Source organism: Phaseolus vulgaris, chromosome 9 (assembly GCF_000499845.2).
Source record: "Phaseolus vulgaris cultivar G19833 chromosome 9, P. vulgaris v2.0, whole genome shotgun sequence".
In the NCBI taxonomy this organism is placed as follows: domain Eukaryota; kingdom Viridiplantae; phylum Streptophyta; class Magnoliopsida; order Fabales; family Fabaceae; genus Phaseolus; species Phaseolus vulgaris.
The window spans coordinates 21996808-22017568 of record NC_023751.2 but is presented as its reverse complement, the minus strand read 5'-3'; the positions used below and the strand labels follow the sequence as shown (position 1 = coordinate 22017568).

Below are 20761 nucleotides of genomic sequence, written 5' to 3'. Positions count from 1 at the left end.
CACCATTGAGAATTCACTAAAACAATCAAACAAGATTACAAAACAACCAAGAGTTTTGATCTTGAATCTTTTCATAATACACAACCCCTCTTAACCACACACAGATTTCAGAAACTCTATCTGAATATGTTTACATCAAAAAATAGTAAAGAAGAATGAAATTCGAATACACCTAGGTTTGGTTCAACAAAGATTTTCATTCTAACTTTCCAGGATAATTCACTCCACAAAATAGTGGTGGTTTGTTTATGGAAGCCCTTTTTCCAAAAAAGATTTTAGGATCAAAACTTAAATTCCCTGAGGTTTTTTTAAACCTCAGGAAAAGTCAATCAGAACCCCTGTTAAATACCATGGATTTAAGAATCTCCATAAAATACTATAGGTTAAAAACCTCCATTAAATGTCATAGGTTTAAAAACCTCCGTAAAATACCATGGGTTTAAGAACCTCCGTAAGATACCATGAGTTTCAAAATTTCTGTAAAATGACTTGTCGTTTGAAATAACCTTCAACTTCATTTTCCACCATCTCTAACGATCCTCTTGACTTCTCTCTTCCACCATAGACACACTACTCTCTGGCACATGCTCAATGGTCGTTGATGACAATTCTAGCAATGAATCACAATTCAACCACACTTATGTCTATTATAACTAAGGAGAAGAAACAATAACTAAGGCACTATCTTCTTACTCCAATTGCTTCTTCCGTCACATTACTTCCCCAACTTGAGTCACAAGCCACTTTTACCTAGCTCGACAACAACTGGTGTTTATCGCTGCTTTATATATCCTAAATAATTGTATTATTCATTAGATGTGGGCTTCAAAGCAATATGTGTTATTGGCTAAAGATTGCAAGAACATATTGCGAGGATAAATTAACTTTATTACTTCTCACTTTCTCAGTGAATTAATCATTAGATGAATTTTAAAATAAAGGTCTTAATTTAAAATATTTCAAAATTATGAAAATTAAATATTAACAATTATAACTAAAACTAAAACTGCACGTAAAATATACGTACATCAAAAGCTATAACAAAATAAGTCAGGTTTTATGAAGTATGAGCTCGTAACAAAAAAACTAGGAATTATATAAACCAACTACCATCAATCATAAGAAATATGCAAATATTGTTGAAATACTTATTATCAAAGATTAGTTGTTGAAATACTTATTATCCAAGGTTATTTTGCTGAATTTTAAAAATAAATTTTTGAAACTTTAGAAAACTTATTTGTAATGTAAAGTTACACTTTCAAAATTTTAGAGAATTTAGTTATAAAATATATTAAAACTATATAGTTTTTAATTATTTATTTATAAATATTTTTAATTATATTTATTTATTGAAGTTTGAAAAATCTTGAGTGTTTTATTAAGATTCTACAATAAATCTTTGGAATTTAAGGAAGGTTAAAAACCGTCCGTTATTTTGTTGAGATTTTAGAATAAATCTTTGAAACTTACACTACAAGAAAATATGGAATTACATACCGATTATTACATACAGATAAAAATTTGTAGGTAAAGTGAACATTACATAGAGATATTTACATACGGATTCTATTCAGTATGTAAATATACATTACATACGAATTTTTCTGTATGTAAACCAAAGATGTATTAAAAATTTAATTAAAAAATAACAAATAATAATATTAATAATAAGTATAATAAAAATCATAAAAAAATTTGTCTTGTGTAGTGGTTAAAATTTATTTGGTCACTTAAGGGACTTGGCTTTATGTCCCACCTAATGCAATTTGTTTCCAACACTTACCTTTCTAAAAATAGTTTTTATTTAATAATTTTATTATATACTTAATTATTATATATAGAGATGTTCATATCTTATATTTTTTAGATTATATTCTATGTCAGTATGCATGGTACATATTATAAAACAGACGCACATATATAACGCACATAACTATTATTAACTCTTAATTATCAATGTCAATCATTACCTTGTTTTTGAACGAAACACCAGAAAATATGAAGGTGAAAGATTTTTACGAGATTGCCAGGGAAAGTTGCAACTTGTTCCTTTAAATTATTACCTTAGGTAGACAAAAAGAGATGCTATAATAAAGATTTATATAAAAAATATTATATTTCTTACAGAATAGATACACCACTGAGATTTCAAATCAAACTCTAAGTTCATCAAAGCCTACTCCCACATTTCTCATGCACCCTTTTCATTTTGGCGAAATTATTGAGCAATCAATCTCAGATTACTGCGTTTATGAACTTCATTAATGGGAAAAGAGATGCAAAAATTCATATATTTGAAGTGGCAGATAGTGAATTAAAATCATTACCTACACCCTTAAAGTGGTCTTATTTAATTTCATTGCTATTTGCTGATAAAAATAAAAAAATACAATCAAGATTTTATTCATTATAAACTTATAAAAGTTAGATTCCAATGGCTTGAAAAGAAAATATTGAAGACCATATTGCCTTGGATGATCATATAATTTCTTAACTATAACTTGTTTTTATTAATAATTTATCTTTTCTAAAATTTATCACTATATATAATAATTTTTGTAATAAAAGGAATATTATCACATGGATACATCTATTTTAAAAGTAAAAAGAATATTAGTCTACAAACTCAAAGGGCATAAATGAATCTTAATGTGCACAAGGTTTTCCACCTGATCCTGTTTATGGCTTCGAACAAAGAATGTTTTTTTTATGGGATTCAACTACTAAAAATATTTCTGATTAATTGAAACACTTTAGTCTAATTTGAGACCATTAATTTGCAGATCAGTTACAGAAAAAAAAAAGTAATATTGCATTTTTTAATAATTTTTTAACACGTAATAAAAAAGAGAGTTTATTTTTTACATTAACAACTAATTATTACAATATTCTAAATGCAACTTTTACAATAATTTAAAAACATTGAATAATCATATTATTAAATACAAGATAATATATGTATAACAAACAAGTGGGGACAAGTATAAGTGGAATTGGTTGGGACCTTTTGAATAAAATATTGCCTTTTGAGTTTTGTAGATAAAATATATGATTGAAAAAAAATATTCCACTAAAAATTAATGTAATTTTCCAACAAAACTAATTATTGGTAAAGATATTAATACTTCTTTCTAAAAACATAAATTAATCAAAATGAGAATGTAAAGTTCATTTATACTAGTTTTTGTAAAAGAAAAATTAAAACATCAAAAAGTAGTAAAAAGATAATTAATATGGTAGAAGAATATAAAACTATTCAAAATAATAATAATAAAAAACATTACAACCTAATGAAAAGATAATTGACCCTTGTTTTCTTGCCAAAAGGGTCAGTAAACATTTACACATAAATTTGCTATATACTACAAATCCACAGGCTTAAAGCACTGTGATGTTATGATCGATGGTATATTATAGTTGTTGCCAAAATTCTGAAGCATGCATCTTCATCTTCACATATCATGGCAAGTTGCAAGCTTATTTACCAGATCCCTGTTGCTCCATGTCTTGTGTGCCTTTTGGCATATGTTCCCTTCTCTTTCCCCACAATACGCAGTACAGTCCAAGAATCAACACGAATCCTCCAAGAACACTGATCAAACCAAATTATTCCATTAATCAACATGGCAAAGTGTTTTGTGCATGTGCATGAAATATATTAGAATACACAATTCTCTAGATCTAGCTAGGGTAAAACTTAAGGTATCAATAAAACTTTGGAAAATTTAACAGTGGAACTAAGTTATACCTTCCCAAACTGATCATCTCACCAAAGACAGTTGCAGAGGCCAAAATTGTAATGACAAGAGCCAGTGGGGTTGACATGGCTAGAAACACAGGTCCTTTTTTCTCTATGACCCATGTTTGTAAGTAATATGTGACACCCGTGACCATAATTCCCTGTCATCACAAAGTCATTGCGATGAGTTATAGAATATAAAATATTTATATGTGTAGAGATAAAAGTGCATTAATTAACCAAATCAATCAGGAAGATTAAGAGAATTACACAGTATATTACTGCGAGGAGTCTGATATTCCAACCCAACTTCCATTGCTCAAAATCCCTTTCTACGGCCAAGGCAATGACCAAAGACTGAATTGAGCTCAAGAAACACTGAGTAGTTGTGAAGAGTAGCTTTGAAGGGTACCCTTTTATAATAAAAGCCTGTGCATGAATAAAATATTAAGTAAATTAAGAATATGTAACTTAGATGAGTTGTTGATCACTAAATTGAAGGGTAAAGTTATTAAGATTACCTGCAGTACAAGCCATAGCCCGAAAAAAGTGTTGGAAAGGAGCATGATGAAACAACCCTTTATCCATGCACCCGATTGAGCATGGCCTTGATGTTGTAGGCCTTTGTGATAATCCAAAAGGTGAAAATGACTTAAGAGTTTTAAAGAAGGACCTTTATAAAAGGCAAGAGTTGCTGCACCAGCCAAACATGCCACAATGCCTATCAACTTAGCAATCCCTGAGGTGGTCTTTATCTTCAAACTCTCAATCCTGAAATGCAAAATTCAGTGGTAGATCAATACCATGTATTCAGAAAGACCAAAGAATTTATGAACACTGTGTATGGCATGATCTTTTATTATTGCATGAAAGACCTAAATTCCTGTGATCATAAGTGGAAATGAAAAATAAAAAATTATACTATACTCTGTGTAGTAGACCATGTTTTTCTTTCATATACCAACTTCTTTTTTTTCCTTGTAAAGCAAATCTCTCAATTAATTAATCTAAATATAACAATGTAAATTTGGACACGGAAACCTATAATTCTAACCACTGGTGGAAACCAAAAGATACCAAACAAATTCCAAAAGTTGAAGAACAATGGTGTCTAGATTAAACAGTGATGTATTTGGAACAGTTCACTTCAAGTCAAAAATCACACGGACTAAAAAGACAATAAAAATAAAAATGGAAAATCAAATTGAACATGTGAACAGCAGTTATTGAGAAAAAGAAAAAATATGGGTTGACGTATTACAGTGTTCAACTTTTCGGTCTTTTATATGTGTAAGTTTTGTCTCATTAAGAAATATTAATAAATAACTTCTAATTATAAATTAAATTAAATAGAAAGAAAAATTAATAAATTAGTTTGATCGTAAATATAATTATATGTAGCTTTTAAAGTAATAATTAATAGCAAATTATAAAAAATATATTAATTGTATTCAAATATTTTTCTAATAATAAATTATTTTATCCACAATAAAAAATTATAAGAAATATTTTATCAAAATTAAAAAAAACAAATAACCTATAAATGAAAAAAAAAGAAAAAAATTCAAGGGTCCAGTCATAAAAATGGCTCCGTCTTTTTAAGCATTTTTTTCATATTGAGTTAAAGTTGTTAATATAGAAGAGTGAGAAAAGTATTATATAAAAAAAGAGAACTATTTATGCAAGCAATTGTTGTATTTATATTAAAAAATAGAACAGTTATACCTATTGAAGTGAGAAAAACTTATGAACCTCTTCCTCAATTACAGGATATAAAAGATGCTTTAATCCATCTTTTGGTTTGATGAAAATTAAAAATGGAATGCACTTTTCACTGGCATTTTAAAATGTTACTTTATTGAAATATATTAGTTTACAGTTTAATTAACGTAATTTTAAAATTGTTTAATTTAAAAAAAAAATATATTTTTTATCCCGTTATAATTTCATACAGAATTATCAACATATCAATATTCTAAAAACATTTCACCAATTTCCTCTTAAATATAGCTTCCATTAGTGATGGAAGGATGATTCTCCAAGTCAAACTTGGCCATTAATTATGAGTAAACTCTCTACAGTTATTTTTAAAAGTTTCAGAATAACTATTTGAGGTTCCTAACCTAATACATGCATGTAGGGTTTAGTATGGTTAGGATCTTAGCAACTATGTAGGTTTCTTTTAGAAGTAAGTTAGGCTAAGCCCTATAACTTGTGATACCTAGGCACAAACCATAGAAAACATAATTAATGCCAAAAAAAAGAAATAAAAAAGTGGTGAGGGGAATGACTCTAGAGATTTACAGGTTAAAATAAAAATATGGATGGAATCTGAAATCTGATATGCTTCTTTTTCAGTGCTTTATCTTTATCTTTTCTGCTTTTGACGTCAATCGTCAAGAAGTACCTTCATAGATGTATTTAATCAATTTACGCCTTCACCACAGAAGAGGAATATGAGTAATCATTTAAAATATTAGGTGCACTCCAATGTAATTCATCATGCAGATGCAATAATAGCTCAGAACCAGAATCTTGATCACCTTACTAGTGCTCCAACAAGGCATCATTTTGATTAAGTTTTGTTTTCCAAGAGATATATACCACGATTTCTTTGAATTGTTTGAGACCAAGATGGGCTCAAAGTTAGATTTGACTTAAAAGGTGGAAATAGTTAACTATAAGTGAACAAAATGCAAAGCAATCATGGGTCCAGCATGATCTGATGTACAACTTTACCTTAGTAGCAGTGCTAAGAAGAAGGTGATAACAGGAAGACAGTTTGTGGTAGCAGCAGCTAAAGTTGCTGAGGTGTAAATAAGACCGATACCATATACATCCAAGCTTAAAGTAATCCTGAAATTTAGAATCACCAACACAACTTTAATGAAAGGAAAAATAAAACCAACAATTATGTACTTCCATATACAGTTTGAATCGAATATATATAATTAAGGTCATGGGAACTTATAAAGTACAAGCTTCAAAAGGTTCAAACCCATGTTCCAATAATACTCTTCAACTTTAATGTATTAAGTCAAATTCAAGAATTGGACATACCCAAAGAAAGAAAGGAAGAAAATCTTGCAGAAGGTCCAAAAGGACATAGGAGGTGCAGTTTTCCTACAGCAAAAATGGGTTGAGTTAAAAACTGGGATTAATGTCAAAGAAGTTGAGTTAAGACTGATAGATATAAATTCGTGAAGGAGATGATGAGTATATAAATACATAAGACATTTGTACATACCATTCGAAGAAGAAAGTGAAAGGGGTCAAAAAGATGGTTGCTATTGCCTGTCTATAAAAGACGAAGATGAAATTGTTCATGCCATGATCGAATGCAGCTTTTGAGAGAAGAAACATAGCAGCATAGATGGCTTGTATGACAATCACAACCAAATAGGGTTTGTTTTCTTTCATTTTGTTTTTTCTTTTTGTGTATGCGTTTGAGTGAGAGTGAGATAATGAAGTGGTGGTGAGTGTTTCAAACCAACAGAAACGTGTATATATATACACACGGAATAACAAAGCTTTGCCTCTTGAGCACAAATGAAAGGCTTTGCTTGAACGAATGAAAAGGATATCACCTCTTCTACGCGGACGTGTGTAAGGAAGATGATATATGCTGCTTTACCTTTGTAACCACCTTTTTCTTTTCCACTATTATACTAAGATTGCACTACACTTCTTTGTTGCAATGACAACAAGTCCTTAGTCAAATAAAACTTAAATCAATTTTAAATTTAAATTTTGCTAATAAGAAAATCATGAAATATAAATTAATTTTAGAAAAAAAAATAATTAGTTACTATAGTGACTAAATTAGAGAATATTTTAAAAACTAAAAAAAAAAATAGTTTCTAAATTATTTTTTATTATTGTTAAATGGTTTCTAAATTGTTATCTAATTAGGTATCAAAGTTTTAACTATCAATTATTTAGATTCTAAATTTGGTAGCAAAAACCTTGGTTGCTAATTGGATATCAATTTAGAAATTATATAAAAACTAATTTAGAAACCAATTTTTTTTTTTAGTCTTTAAACTAGTCTTTAATTTAGTCACTATAACAATTAATTATTTTTTTCTAAATTTAGTTTCTATTTCATAATTTTTTTTAGTGCTATATGATTATTTTTAAAATAATTAGTTTTGAGAAAAGATTACCTGGCCTTATATTCTCCATATATATATATATATATATATATATATATATATAACTAATTATTAATAAATAAATTGATTCTAGTTAATCTTAAAAATCGATTTATAAAATAAAATTTGTATTTTTTTTATATATAATGAAATGTCTCTTTATAAGTTCAACGGACTCTTTTTAGTATAAATATTAAATAATTCTTATATTAAATTAAAAAGTAAATTTTAAGTTTAACTCAATCTCTCGTAAAATAGAATTTGAACCTAGTTATATATTATTATAAAATGTTTTAATATATAGTGAATGGAAACACTAATTTTCTTTATAATATTTTCCATGTATTCATTGGAACCTTCACGCTTGTTGCCTTTATAGTTAATTGCTCGAATATGTTAACGAGGACCTTCTTTGTTTTCCTCATGTGCCTTTTTAAAATTTTGAAGTGAAAAACCTATTTATTGTGCTTGTGTTAAGGTTAAGGAAAGGAAAAGGGTGAAAGCAACAAAGTTATACCTTTTTTGCACCACATTTATATCCTTATCTCTTCACAAAAAGGGGACAGGTGGGGAACTTACATTTGAATATTTGTTCGTTTAAATACAAAATCACTCTGTTGGAAGAGTAAACAAGAAATGTAACACTCTCAATATGTATCATATAAAGTTCTTTTCAAATAATATTAAGTATTCGTGAATCTTATAAAAGTTAAATTGTCACGTTTTAGTTGATTATCATTTATATAAAAAATTTATTTTATGAGAATCTGAAAAGTTTTTAGAATTTAATCAGAATATATACTAACAACATAAAGATATTTTAATCTTTTTTTTCCAATCATGAAGGACGTATATAATTAAAAGTAATAATGAGTTTTATAATAATATTTTAAAATAATAGACTTACTCTTCTCTAATTTTTTTAATACGTTAAATTTAATGATCCAACTATTGAATATATTTACATTCTGTCAATAATTATGGAAACCAAAATTTTAGACAAGTCAAATATTTATAGTGACACGGTCTTATAGTTCAAATTTAATTTAAATTTATATATAATAATCTAGGAATAAATTATATATATATATATATAATTAATCTCGTTCTACCAATAAATTTCACTATATCATCAATAATTTTATTAACTAAACTATTCAAATATAATTTTATATTATCTATTGTCATTTAAAAAAAAAGTAATAATAAAAATTTAAAATTTTATATATTTTAAATGTATATACTACATTAGTTTTTTATGTATATGACAACTATATTAAATTATTTTATATTAATATTTTTCCATACTACTTGTTTATTTTAAAAGTTAACAACTTTTATTTATTACAGCTGAAAGAAATGCATTCTTAATTATAAAAAATATATAAAGTCAATAAACTTATAAAAAAACGTGTTTTTAATATATACTTGAATTACATTTTCTGAACTCTTACTATTAGTCATTGACTGGAAAAAGAATAAATAAAATTTGATGGTTCATTGAATTACTATTTCATTTAATATATATAGTTCACTTTTTTCATAAAAGTAAGACATGTTATTTTGTTTTAATGTTATTATTTTGAAATATTTCGACAAAAATACAAAAAATATTCTACGTTTTAACAAGAAAAATTTTAAAATAAAAAAGGGAATAAAATTAACTATTATTTTATAGTCACGTATGAAAATAAAAATATTTCCTCAAATAAAAAAATATTTTTATTGAATCACTTTGTCTTTTTTTTTTTTAATAAATATATACTGGCACTCTTTATATGATAATAATATTCCAAGTACATTTCTTTTTCTAAACAATTGTTTGATCGTCATTCCAATTCTTAACACTTGGTTTGATTTGAAACTGGAAATAAAAAATATACTTCCAAAATTCAAAGTTGTTTATATAGGAGCAACAGGAAAGGAAATAAGGGGAATTATTTAAAAAAAACTACAATTGTTAAAGAGAGAGGCTATTAAATAAGAATGAAAGAGAAATATTGTAAAAAAAAATACATTGTTTAGATCAATGAAATTAAACAAAGTTAATAAATTTATTTACGATTTGGATGAATGAAAGAGAAAGTAAAAAATATACATAAAAAGGTATCTTGTGCTATTTATAAGATAAAATTAGTCTCCTATTATTTACTGATATAATAGTATAAATATAGGATTTTTTGACAAATATTTTTTAAAAGGTTTATTAACTTAAAATCATATCAATTTTCTCGTATCAAAGTTGCTCGAGTGAAGAAATGCCAACAACAGAAAAAAGAAATAAAAAGTATTTTGAATTTGCATTCAAAATTTATAATATGAGCAATAACTTTTAGTTTCAGTGGGAATTTAATTTAAGCAATCATTTTTAGTTTGAGCGCAAATTTAATTTAAGCAATAATTTCTAGTTCGAGTGAGAATTCATCACTATGTAAAAATACTATGAGTTAAAATTTATGTAGCATAGATACTGACACGGACATTAATACGACACGGACACAAAGAAAGATATGTAAAATCTCTAAAATGTAGGACACAAATCTATATGTAATAATTATGAATTATATAAATTGACAATAAAGATTTATGTACACAAGTATGTTCCAGATTATTTTTTGAGTAGAAAAATGTTTTTCATGACTGGTTCTCAAGGATTTGTTTCTTATTTTTATAATCATAATAACAATCTATACAATAAAGTTTGATTTTTTAGAAAATTAATGAATTTTTCCTTTTTTAAAATTGTACTAGAATTGTGAGAAATCAAAAATATTTTTTGAATTGGACACTTCATGGATACGTGTCCTGTCCTACAAGTGTTATACGAGTGTCAGTGTCCGATACAAGTATCGAACACTTACACGCAATTTTAGAGAAGTGTCTGAGCTTCATAGGTTAGAATTATAAGAAAATGATAAAAAATGGTAAGAAGAAGATATGTTTCTTATTCTCTTATGTGTATATTACATCACTTCAGGTATAGGAAATATATAAGGAGTTTCTCTCCCCAAATTACAATCTAATTAGGTAGGATACTAATCATGAGATTCTATAATTATTAAATTAATTGCATATAATTGGTACAATATCGTCAAATATTGCATACAATAATTGCATATAATTTGATAATTATTATTTCCTTAATACTCCCCTCAAGTTGGTAGGTGAAGATCAAGAACCTCCAACTTGTGTCGTAGCGTCAAAAATCGTTCCTTGCCCAATGCCTTCGTAAAAATATCTGCGAACTGATACTGTGTCGGTACATATGAAGGACTGATTATCCCATCTTGTAATTTTTCTCGCACAATGTGGCATTCTATCTCAATGTGTTTTGTGCGTTCATGAAATACTGGGTTTGCTGTTATATGTAATGCCGCTTGATTGTCACAGAAAAGTTGAGCTGGCAAGTTACATGGCACCTTTAAATCCTGCAACAAATATCGCAACCAAACTATCTCCAAACAAGTATTGGCCATTGCGCGGTATTCTGCTTCCACTGATGATCTTGATACGTTTGTCTGTTTTTTTGACTTCCATGAGATAATAGAGGAACCAAGAAAAATGCAATATCCAGATACTGATCTCCGAGTTGTTTGACAACCTCCCCAGTCTGAGTCGCAATGAGATGTCGTCAATTTCAGATTGTTTTCGGATGGCAATAGCAATCCTTGTCCTGGTGATCCTTTGATGTACTTTAGGACTCGAATTGCGGCATCCCAATGAGGTTTCCGTGGATCCTGTATATATTGACTTAAGGTCCGAACCGAAAATGCTATGTCAGGCCGAGTAACCGTGAGGTATATCAGTCGTCCCACGAGTCGCCTGTATTTGACTGGATCCTTTAATAACTCTCCATCGTCTGGTGTGAGTTTTAGGTATTGTTCCATTGAAAATTTGTCTGGACGAGCACCTGTGTGTCCCGTATCCTGCAAAATATCAAGCGCATATTTTCTTTGGGACATGTAAATACCAGCTTTGGAACGGGAAAATTCAATCCCTAGAAAATATTTTAGGTCTCCAAGATCTTTAATGCGAAATTGTTGAGTCGACATACAATGTTCTCCCCCTGTCGATGATGCCGGGTGACAAGTCCATGTAAATCATTTCATGCAATGTGCCATGTAAGAAGGCATTTTGCACATCTAGCTGGTGAGTAAACCAATTTATGGCTGCTGCAATGGTGAGGAGACACCTCAAAGTTGTTAATTTTGTTGTTGGTGAAAAAGTTTCAGAATAGTCGACACCTTCAATCTGAGTGTACCCCTTTGAGACAAGGCGCTACCATATGAGTTGTACTTTATTTTATAGACCCATTTGCATCTGATGGGTTTCTGCCCAGTGGGTAACGGTGTCAAGGTCCACGTTTGATTTACCTGCAAGGCAGAAAGCTCTTCGTCCATTGCTTTTTGCCAATTTGGATCAAGGATAGCTTGAGCATAAGTGTGAGGTTCTTTGGTGGCTGTGATGTTAGCAAGATATGCACTATGTGTAAAAGAAAATCGTGAATTAGAAAGAAAATGATGCATAGGATACCTGGTTCCATTTGGTCGGTCTTGGGCAGTGGTCGAATGATTGGCTTGGGATCCCGTTACGTAGTCTTGAAGCCAAGAAGGTTGGGTTGATGTGCGACTGGATCGTCGAACAGGAAGGTCAGTTGGAGAAGGTTTGATAATGGGTGCTAAACTTCTTGGCATGGGAGAAGAAGGTTGGTCTACTGGAGGTTCAGGTGTATTAAGACGAGTAGGAGAAGAAGGTTGGTTTGATAGAGGTTCAGGTGCATTGTGACGAGTAGGAAAAGAGGGTTGGTTTGATGGAGGTTCAGGTGTATTGTGACGAGTAGGAGAAGAAGGTTGGTTTGATGGAGGTTCAGGTGCATTGTGATTAGTAAGAGAAGAAGGTTGATCGAGTGAATGTTGGACAGGAGTGGGTAAATCAATGTCAATAGTGGGCAAAATACCTTGTAATGGAGGTGAGGATTGTGTCTGTGACTGTTGGCAGAATAGGAAAACACTTTCATGGAAGATGACATCCCGACTTGTAAAAAAAGGGCCTACATTTATATCAAATAATTTGTATGCTTTTTTACTGTGAGGATAACCAATGAAGATGCATTGTCGGGCGCGCAGATCAAATTTTTGCTTAGATGAAACAACAGTTGCGTAACAGAGGCAACCAAAAGTTTTTTGGTGAGAAAGTGAAGGTGGTTGATTATATAGTAGCTCAAAAGGTGATTTATTTTTTCGTAAAGGTGATGGCAAGCGATTAATGATATATGTGGTGGTTAAAACGCATTCTTCCCAAAATTCTAATGGTAAATTGGACTGAGATAGGAGGGCTCGTGCTGTGTTTAAAACATGTCTATGTTTGCGTTCTACTACTCCATTTTGTTGAGGAGTGTAAACGCAAGTGCGTTGACATTCAATACCTTTTTTGAGAAAAAAAATCATACATTGAAATAAATTCCAGTCCGTTGTCAACGCCGATGGTTTTAATAGATGCCTGAAATTGATTTTGTGCAAATGTAATGAATGACTCTAAGAGATGTTGGGTTTCAGATTTGTGATTCATAAGAAATAGCCAAGTACATCTAGTATAGTCATCGACTATAGTGAGAAAAAAAAACGTTTTCCAAAATGAGTTGGGGTTTTATGAGGACCCCAAATGTCACAATGCAATAGATTAAATGGAGAATGAGATTTTATTGTGCTTAAAGGAAAGGGTAGCCTTGTCTGTTTAGCTTTGGGACAAATACTACAATGATTATGAATGGGAATGAGATTTTTACTGATAGGGATAGGTAGTAAGGAAGATACAAGTTGTAGACACGCCGGAGAAGGATGTCCAAGGCGCTTGTGCCATAAATAAGGATCGGTCGATATTTGGGATGCGTGGGCTTGGTTTGGAAGAGGGGACATGTAGTATAAGCCTGCGTGTTGTTTACCCGAGCCAATCATCCTCCCCGTAGCCAAGTCCTGTAAAACGCAACCATGTGGAGTAAAAACGACACAACAATTTAGTGAGCTGGTTATCTTACTAATGGACATGAGATTTAAATTAAAAGAAGGAACACAAATAACATCTTTGAGAGTGATTTTGTCATTGAATTTAATTGTGTGTGAAAAATTGTGAATCAGATGCAACGTGATGGGTTGCTCCGCTATCCAAAACCCATGGTTTCGTAAAAGCAGAATTAGAAGAGGAGTTATGGGTAAGCAGACCTGCAGAGCTAACAAACGTGTCATTTTTATCGTTATTGTCGAGCGAGTAAATAGCCCTTGCCAATTGCTGAATTTGCTCGGCACTGAAGCGTTGTAAGAGGTTTCTATCGCACTCGTTACTGATGCCTTCTTTGCCAGACATGATTTTTTATTTAGGGGATAAAAATGGAGAGGCTGTCAAGACACCAAGATCGGTGCTCTGATACCATGGGGAGTATTAAGGAAATAATAATTATCAAATTATATGCAATTATTGTATGCAATATTTGACGATATTGTACCCAATTATATGCAATTAATTTAATAATTATAGAATATCATGATTAGTATCCTACCTAATTAGATTGTAATTTGGGGAGAGAAACTCCCTATATATTTCCTATACATGAAGTGATGTAATATACACATAAGAGGATAAGAAACATATCTTCTTCTTACCATTTTTTATCATTTTCTTATATGGTATCAGAGCCATTTCGAGCCTATCCTAGCGAGTATTTGTTAGGTTTATCAGGCCACCCGCTATCGGACCGTTATCGAACCACCCATAACATATATCTCTCGCACGAGTTAGTAGCCTCGACGCGAGGGGTGTGTTGGAAATCCCACATCATCTAGAGATTAGGACATTTCATTATATATAAGTGGATGCAAACCTCACCTCATGAGTTGGTTTTATGAGGTTGAGTTAGGCTTAAAACCCACTTCTTAACAAGAATTAAGAAGATTTGGTTTCCTTAAATCTCTTGCTTAAACAAAGATTTTTCTAATTCGAGTAAAAAATGTTAAATTTAATTAAAAATAGTCATTCAAGAAAAGAAATTCTAAAAAGCAAACTTTGTGTTTATGGTTTACTTTGCTTAATAAAAGGTTTGCAAAATTGTTTAAATCTATCCAAAAGTATTTTAATCGAGAAACAAACATTATTAATTACCTTTTTATAATTCATAACCACTTTCCAAATTCAAAATAAACACACCAAAATTAATCATTCTGAACCTAATCAACAATAGCCAATTATATACTAAATTCACACCTAAACTCATCATTCAAAACGAAGAAAAAACAATAGTACCAAATTATCATTATGCATTTCCAACCACCTCATTCAATACCAACTCCTACATTAAACCAAATGCTATTAAACCTAAAGTAAGTATATAAATTTAATTCCCTTACCTACAATTAAAATTAGCTCAAAATCTAAAGACAAAAAAAAAAACTAGAGCTTTAAGGAAACTAAAAGGGTGCGAGTTTTTAAATCCAAACAACCAAAACACAAATTACAAAATTATCTAAAGATTGATTGAGAAGAATCAAAGTTCTCAACTTTAAAACTTAAAGAAAACTTTGAAAATTTACAATGCAAAAATCAACTTACTTTATTTGAAATTTTAATCAGAAGGTGTTCCTTAACTTGCTACCTTTTACGGGGTACTGAAAAAGATAATAAATGGACTCAGATTTAGAAAGAGAAAAGATAGAAGAATGCATGCACTTGGTTTTTGTTTCGAAGAAAATGAAGGAAAAAGAAGATTTCTTTAAAATAAATATGTCTCACTTAGGTTTTATAACTATGCTTCCTTTTAATGTATCGTGGAGAGGGTTTTAAATATTTGAAGGCTTTGAAAAATGACTTCAGTAATTACCACTTGACCTTTTTTTTAATTGATTATTTGAACATAAGCTTTTACAATCTACACAATGTTATTGAAGAATTGTTAATATAGAAAGATTAAAATACATTTGCATATATATATATATATATATTAAATTTTATTCACTTATCAAAGAACATGTATTTATTAACCTTTATCATTTCACCAAATTAACTAGGCTATAACAAGTTTGAGAATATCTTTATCTAAATCTTCTCATACTCCCATTCTATCTCCAACACATATTTCAACTTTATCATTTGTAGTAAACTTTCCTCCATGGTCCATGGTGTGATATTTTGAGTCTTTGTTTTGAAAGCTCAATGGATTTCCTTAGATTTCTACAACCGACCATTAAACATTTTTATTTAAATATTTAATATAATTAAATATATTCAAGATATATTATAAAATGTTAATAAAATAAAAATAATTTCATTTACTTAATTCACATGTTTGATGATGGTTGAAAATGATATATATTAATTAAATATAAAAATATTTCAAAATATATAAATGATTAAAAATCTGATTTCATGAGTGAATTTGGTAAGATTAGTCTTAAATTATATTTTTTTTATATGATTTTAGAGTTATTTAAAGTTTATTAAGATTTATTAATAAGTTAGATCACTCATAAAGTATAAATTGAGTTATATTTAAAATTCACTTCTTAATAATAATATTAATTTTGTATAATTATTTTATTAATCTTGGATTAATCTTTATATTTTTTAAAACAAATTAGTTATTTATAAAAGAATAACAAAAAGAAGGATCACTTAAATAGTTCTTTAGATGAAAACGCAGCCTTTTTGACACACCACATGCGACTGCCAAGACAAGTTTAAAATATGTTTCCAACTTGCCATCAAAGACGGCTTCTTCTTTTCCTTAATTAGTATCCATTATGCTTTACTCTTTTTCGTTGATTACGATTTATGACATATCTTTCCAACCAAAAGTAAAGCAAACATATTGAATAATAATTTTAGAAAAAAAAAAAGAGTTAATAGATGCTGATACGTCAAGAACAGCTAGCTATACATTCTGCATTCAAGCATTACCATTTATTACATCTTCTTCAATGAACAAAAACACTAATAAATAGTAACACAAAATCCATTTACATTTTAACCAAAAATATTGTAACTTTTAAACTATTTTTTTGCATATTTTTAGTAGAAAGGATACTCTATTGATTTCCCTTAATTATATATATGTAGGAGAATTATTCAAAAGTAATTTAAAACTAAAGATTATAATTAGAAAAAGTTAAAACTAAAAGCTAATGTTTTAGAATTGTTAAAGTAAACTCAAAAATAATTTTAGTGTGCACAATAGTTAAATATTTCTTTGGAGTAAAATATTCTATGTTGCGTACATCAAAGCATCTTTAGGGCGAAATCTCGATATGAGATATTCAGTGAAAGATATGTTCTTTTACAAAATATAGCACTAAAAGCAAAACAAAAATCTTTAGCATAAAGAATAAGTTTTTTAGATGAACTTGAAGATTTACACATACTTAAAAAAATAATTAAATTTCCTAACCTAAGTGATTGGAGGGAAGCACTAAAAAACACACACAAAAAACCAAAAGAGAGGCCGAATGAAACAAAGTAAAATAGCACCATGAAAAATGTGAAGGAATTAATAAAGGATATATTAGTGAAAAAAGAATTGTTAATGTCACCATTTTATATTGGTTAAAAAAAACCAACTTAATTTTTTTTCAATGCCATGATTGAAATGTAAATGAACTTTTTAAAGTACGTTGTATTTGAACGGTTAATGTTGGAAATACCACATCGACTAGAGATTAGAACCTTTCATAGTATATAAATGGGTGCAAATCTCATCTCATTGAGCTGGTTTTATGGGGTTGAGTTAGGCTTAAAGCCCACTTCTTAACAGTTAAAGAGTCTTTTTTTATGTTTGTTATTCAAAACAAACGGAAAACGTTGGAGATTCTATGTCAACTAGAGATAATGACACTTCATAGTATATAAGTGAAAACAAATATCACCTTATAAGTTGATTTTGTAAGGTAGAGTTAGACTTAAAATCCACTTTTCAATATGGTATCAGAGTCATTTAGAGCCTACTGAGAGTTCGTTGGGCTTATTAGGCCAATTGCTATCGTGTCACTATCGGATCATCTATAAATATATAGTCTCATGCACGAGTTGATAGTCTTGGCGTGAGAGGGTGTTGCATCGAATAGATATAATGATATTTCATAGTATATAAGTGAATGTAAACCTCACCTTATAAGTCAGTTTGGTAAGGTTGAATTAGACTTAAAGTCCACTTCTTAATATAAAAATAACTTTTTAAATCCTTCTGAAGTATTAATATTCACTTTCTCCTATTTGCCTATGCGTTTTCTTTACATTTTTTTTTTTTTGCATTGCAACATCATAATGTCGTTGTAGCCACCACATATAGTGCATCACACAAGTTTTTGTTCCTCACCATCCTTGTGTCCATGACATTAAGGGAGGACTTTATTGTTGTGATTGAGTCTGATAGAGTCTCACTCAGCCATTGTCTCACCTCGCTTGTGTATCCTTGAGAGCACGTTGTTGCTCAAATGCCTTGCAATGTTTACTCCGCGTTATTGATGGAAGACATTGTTGTCATGACTCTGCTATCACCAACCACCTCTTGGTTGAGCGTGAAATCTCTCTAATAATTAAACTATCATCTTTTGCCTAAGAACACTTAAAGTGATTTGAAAATATAGTGTTTATGTCAGTTCCTCCCTAAATCAACATAAAAATTCCATCTTTCTACACATGTTGTTGAGCCAATGTAAAAATGTATTTTTTTTACATCATTTTCATTTATGTTGAATATGGAAATAATGTAATTTGTCTCAAATAACTGGTGTAAAAAGTCATTTTAACTTAGAGGTGAAGGATAAGAGATAAGAAAAGGAGGTGTAAGGGAACAATTATCAAGTAGGTGAGAAGAAGGTAGGCGCCTAGTAGGAAAAAAAGGGGTCGAACAATGGTCGTGAAATACAAAAGGAGAAAAGGCACTAGAAGAAAAAGAAATGAATAGTACCATAGTTTAAAAAGAATATACTAAGCTCATGTTTGTTTCCAACAATAGAAACACAAAAAGCGTAAATTTAAAAGGAAAATACAAAAAAAGACACAATATTTTTTAGGGTTAAATATGTGTTTCTTCCATTTATTTTCACACATAATTGGTTTTAATCACTAGTTGAAACTTTAAACTAATTGGATCAGAAACTGTATCGGTTGGCACCGGATGAACCATGTCACTCGACCTCGGTGACCGATCGACCGAAGACACATTTAAAGTAGTTACAATCAATAGCAATTAAGGCAGTTGCAAAGACTCCTTGAGAATCAGGGACACATCCCACCAAATCCAGGTAACACCCCAAGAAATCAGGGAACCTCCCTAAAAATAAGTTAACACTGATATATGATAGATTCAACTCATTACAACAAATTTCCCATGACCAAACATATAAATAAACCCTCTATAGAGGAGTAAGGTACGCTTTGAATCGGTTCTTAATATATACTTTGAATACTGAGTACTTACTTGATCATCGAATTACCTTTTACAAGTCAATCCCGACCGAGCTTCAGCAAATTAAGGAAGGAGACTTAGAGTGAGGAGCAAGAAAGTGATAAGTGTCTAATTTTTGTAATATTTCATATTAAAATATAGACACTTATGAGGAATTATCGCTAAATTACATATAAAATAATCCCTAATTTATGAGTTTATACCTTTTTACATTTTTTATGAGCTTTATTTGAATAAGAACATTTTATTCACAAATTTGGTGTTAATTGCAGACTTTTAGGGAGGATTGAAGATTTGGAGTAAAGGAGAATAATTTGAGCTAAAAAGAGAAAGTTGGTCGCATAATGGATAAAGATGCAGAAAAGACCATTTCGCAATAGGAGTATCTTGCTTAAGCGAGAATGCGTCAGAAAGATTGAGTTTTTTTTTTATGTTTTATCACTTAGCCCATTAACGCGACATAGGAAGCGACCTAACCCTAGAAAATTTTAGGATAAATAGGGGCTAGAGGCTCAACCCTAGTGTGCCAGCCAGATTAAGAGGAAAACACCATAGAGTGAATTGTAACCCAATTGGGAGAATGAAAGGTGTTAGAAGTATGCGAGGCTAATTCTACCCTTTGGGATTGAGAGTAATCTGCTCAAACTCTTATGTATTGAGGTGTTATCTTATATATTAGTATTCAGTTCTTGATTGATTATTGGTATTGTTGTTTTACTTTTAACTTTCCGTGACAAATTGAGAATTTTAAATCTGACTTGGAGGTATTTTTAGGGTTTGGACCTAAACAACAATACTTAACATATTTGAGTGCTAAGAATAGACTTGAAATGTTAATTGTCATTAACGTCCGAGTGTGGTTCTAAGTTGTTTTTATAAATATGCGAGAGATCGATATTTAGAAAACATTCATAATGTGAGGGATCTATATAAATGAATTTTCTTCGGGCATCAATTTCAATCAAAGAACTTAATATTATCATGTTAATCAAAATACATGAGAGTGAGGGCGACGAAACCTAATCCCTATTTTTCCAATTGAAGCAACTAATTCTTTGTTTGATTTCTTATTGATCAGTGCCAACAAAATCAATTCAAAAACTTGATGACTTTTTACGGCAAGTGCACTACTTTGTCAGAAGTAATAATTGTTCCTAAGGAATCCCACATGGAATACTAAATTAATGACTACAATAATCAATAAATATGACACAGAACAATTGTGACAAAAATATTAATGTCATATTTTAAGAATTCAATCTAATAGTTACAAATACTCAAATAATCTAAAATTTTGAATTAAAAACTAAAACTAATTTCGAGTACCAAAAAAAATATTTATTCTATGATTTATTAATTTAATCTTTCTCGTATTTGAAAATATCATTGTTATATACTCTATCTCCATATATATAT

General features: G+C 29.8%; 1 protein-coding gene across 1 annotated transcript; it reads right to left on the bottom strand.

The window, feature by feature from the left end:
- Positions 1-3217: 3217 nt before the first annotated feature.
- On the bottom strand, positions 3218-7345 carry LOC137822582 (WAT1-related protein At5g64700-like). Its single transcript, XM_068627491.1, has 7 exons — positions 6990-7345; positions 6803-6865; positions 6482-6598; positions 4264-4513; positions 4013-4171; positions 3752-3903; positions 3218-3595 (listed from the first exon to the last, which is right to left on the bottom strand). The coding sequence occupies exons 1-7, from the start codon at positions 7160-7162 to the stop codon at positions 3481-3483; spliced, it is 1029 nt and encodes a 342-aa protein (XP_068483592.1). The 5' UTR covers positions 7163-7345; the 3' UTR covers positions 3218-3480.
- Between the last annotated feature and the right edge of the window lie 13416 nt (positions 7346-20761).

Bases quoted from the DNA above. Each gene is read 5' to 3' on its own strand.
- LOC137822582 (XM_068627491.1), bottom strand. From the start codon at position 7,162: ATGAAAGAAAACAAACCCTATTTGGTTGTGATTGTCATACAAGCCATC. The intron at 6,599-6,802 runs GTATGTCCAATT...TCTAAATTTCAG, and splicing joins TTCTTCCTTTCTTTCTTTGG to GATTACTTTAAGCTTGGATG. The intron at 4,514-6,481 runs GTAAAGTTGTAC...TTTGCATTTCAG, and splicing joins TTCTTAGCACTGCTACTAAG to GATTGAGAGTTTGAAGATAA.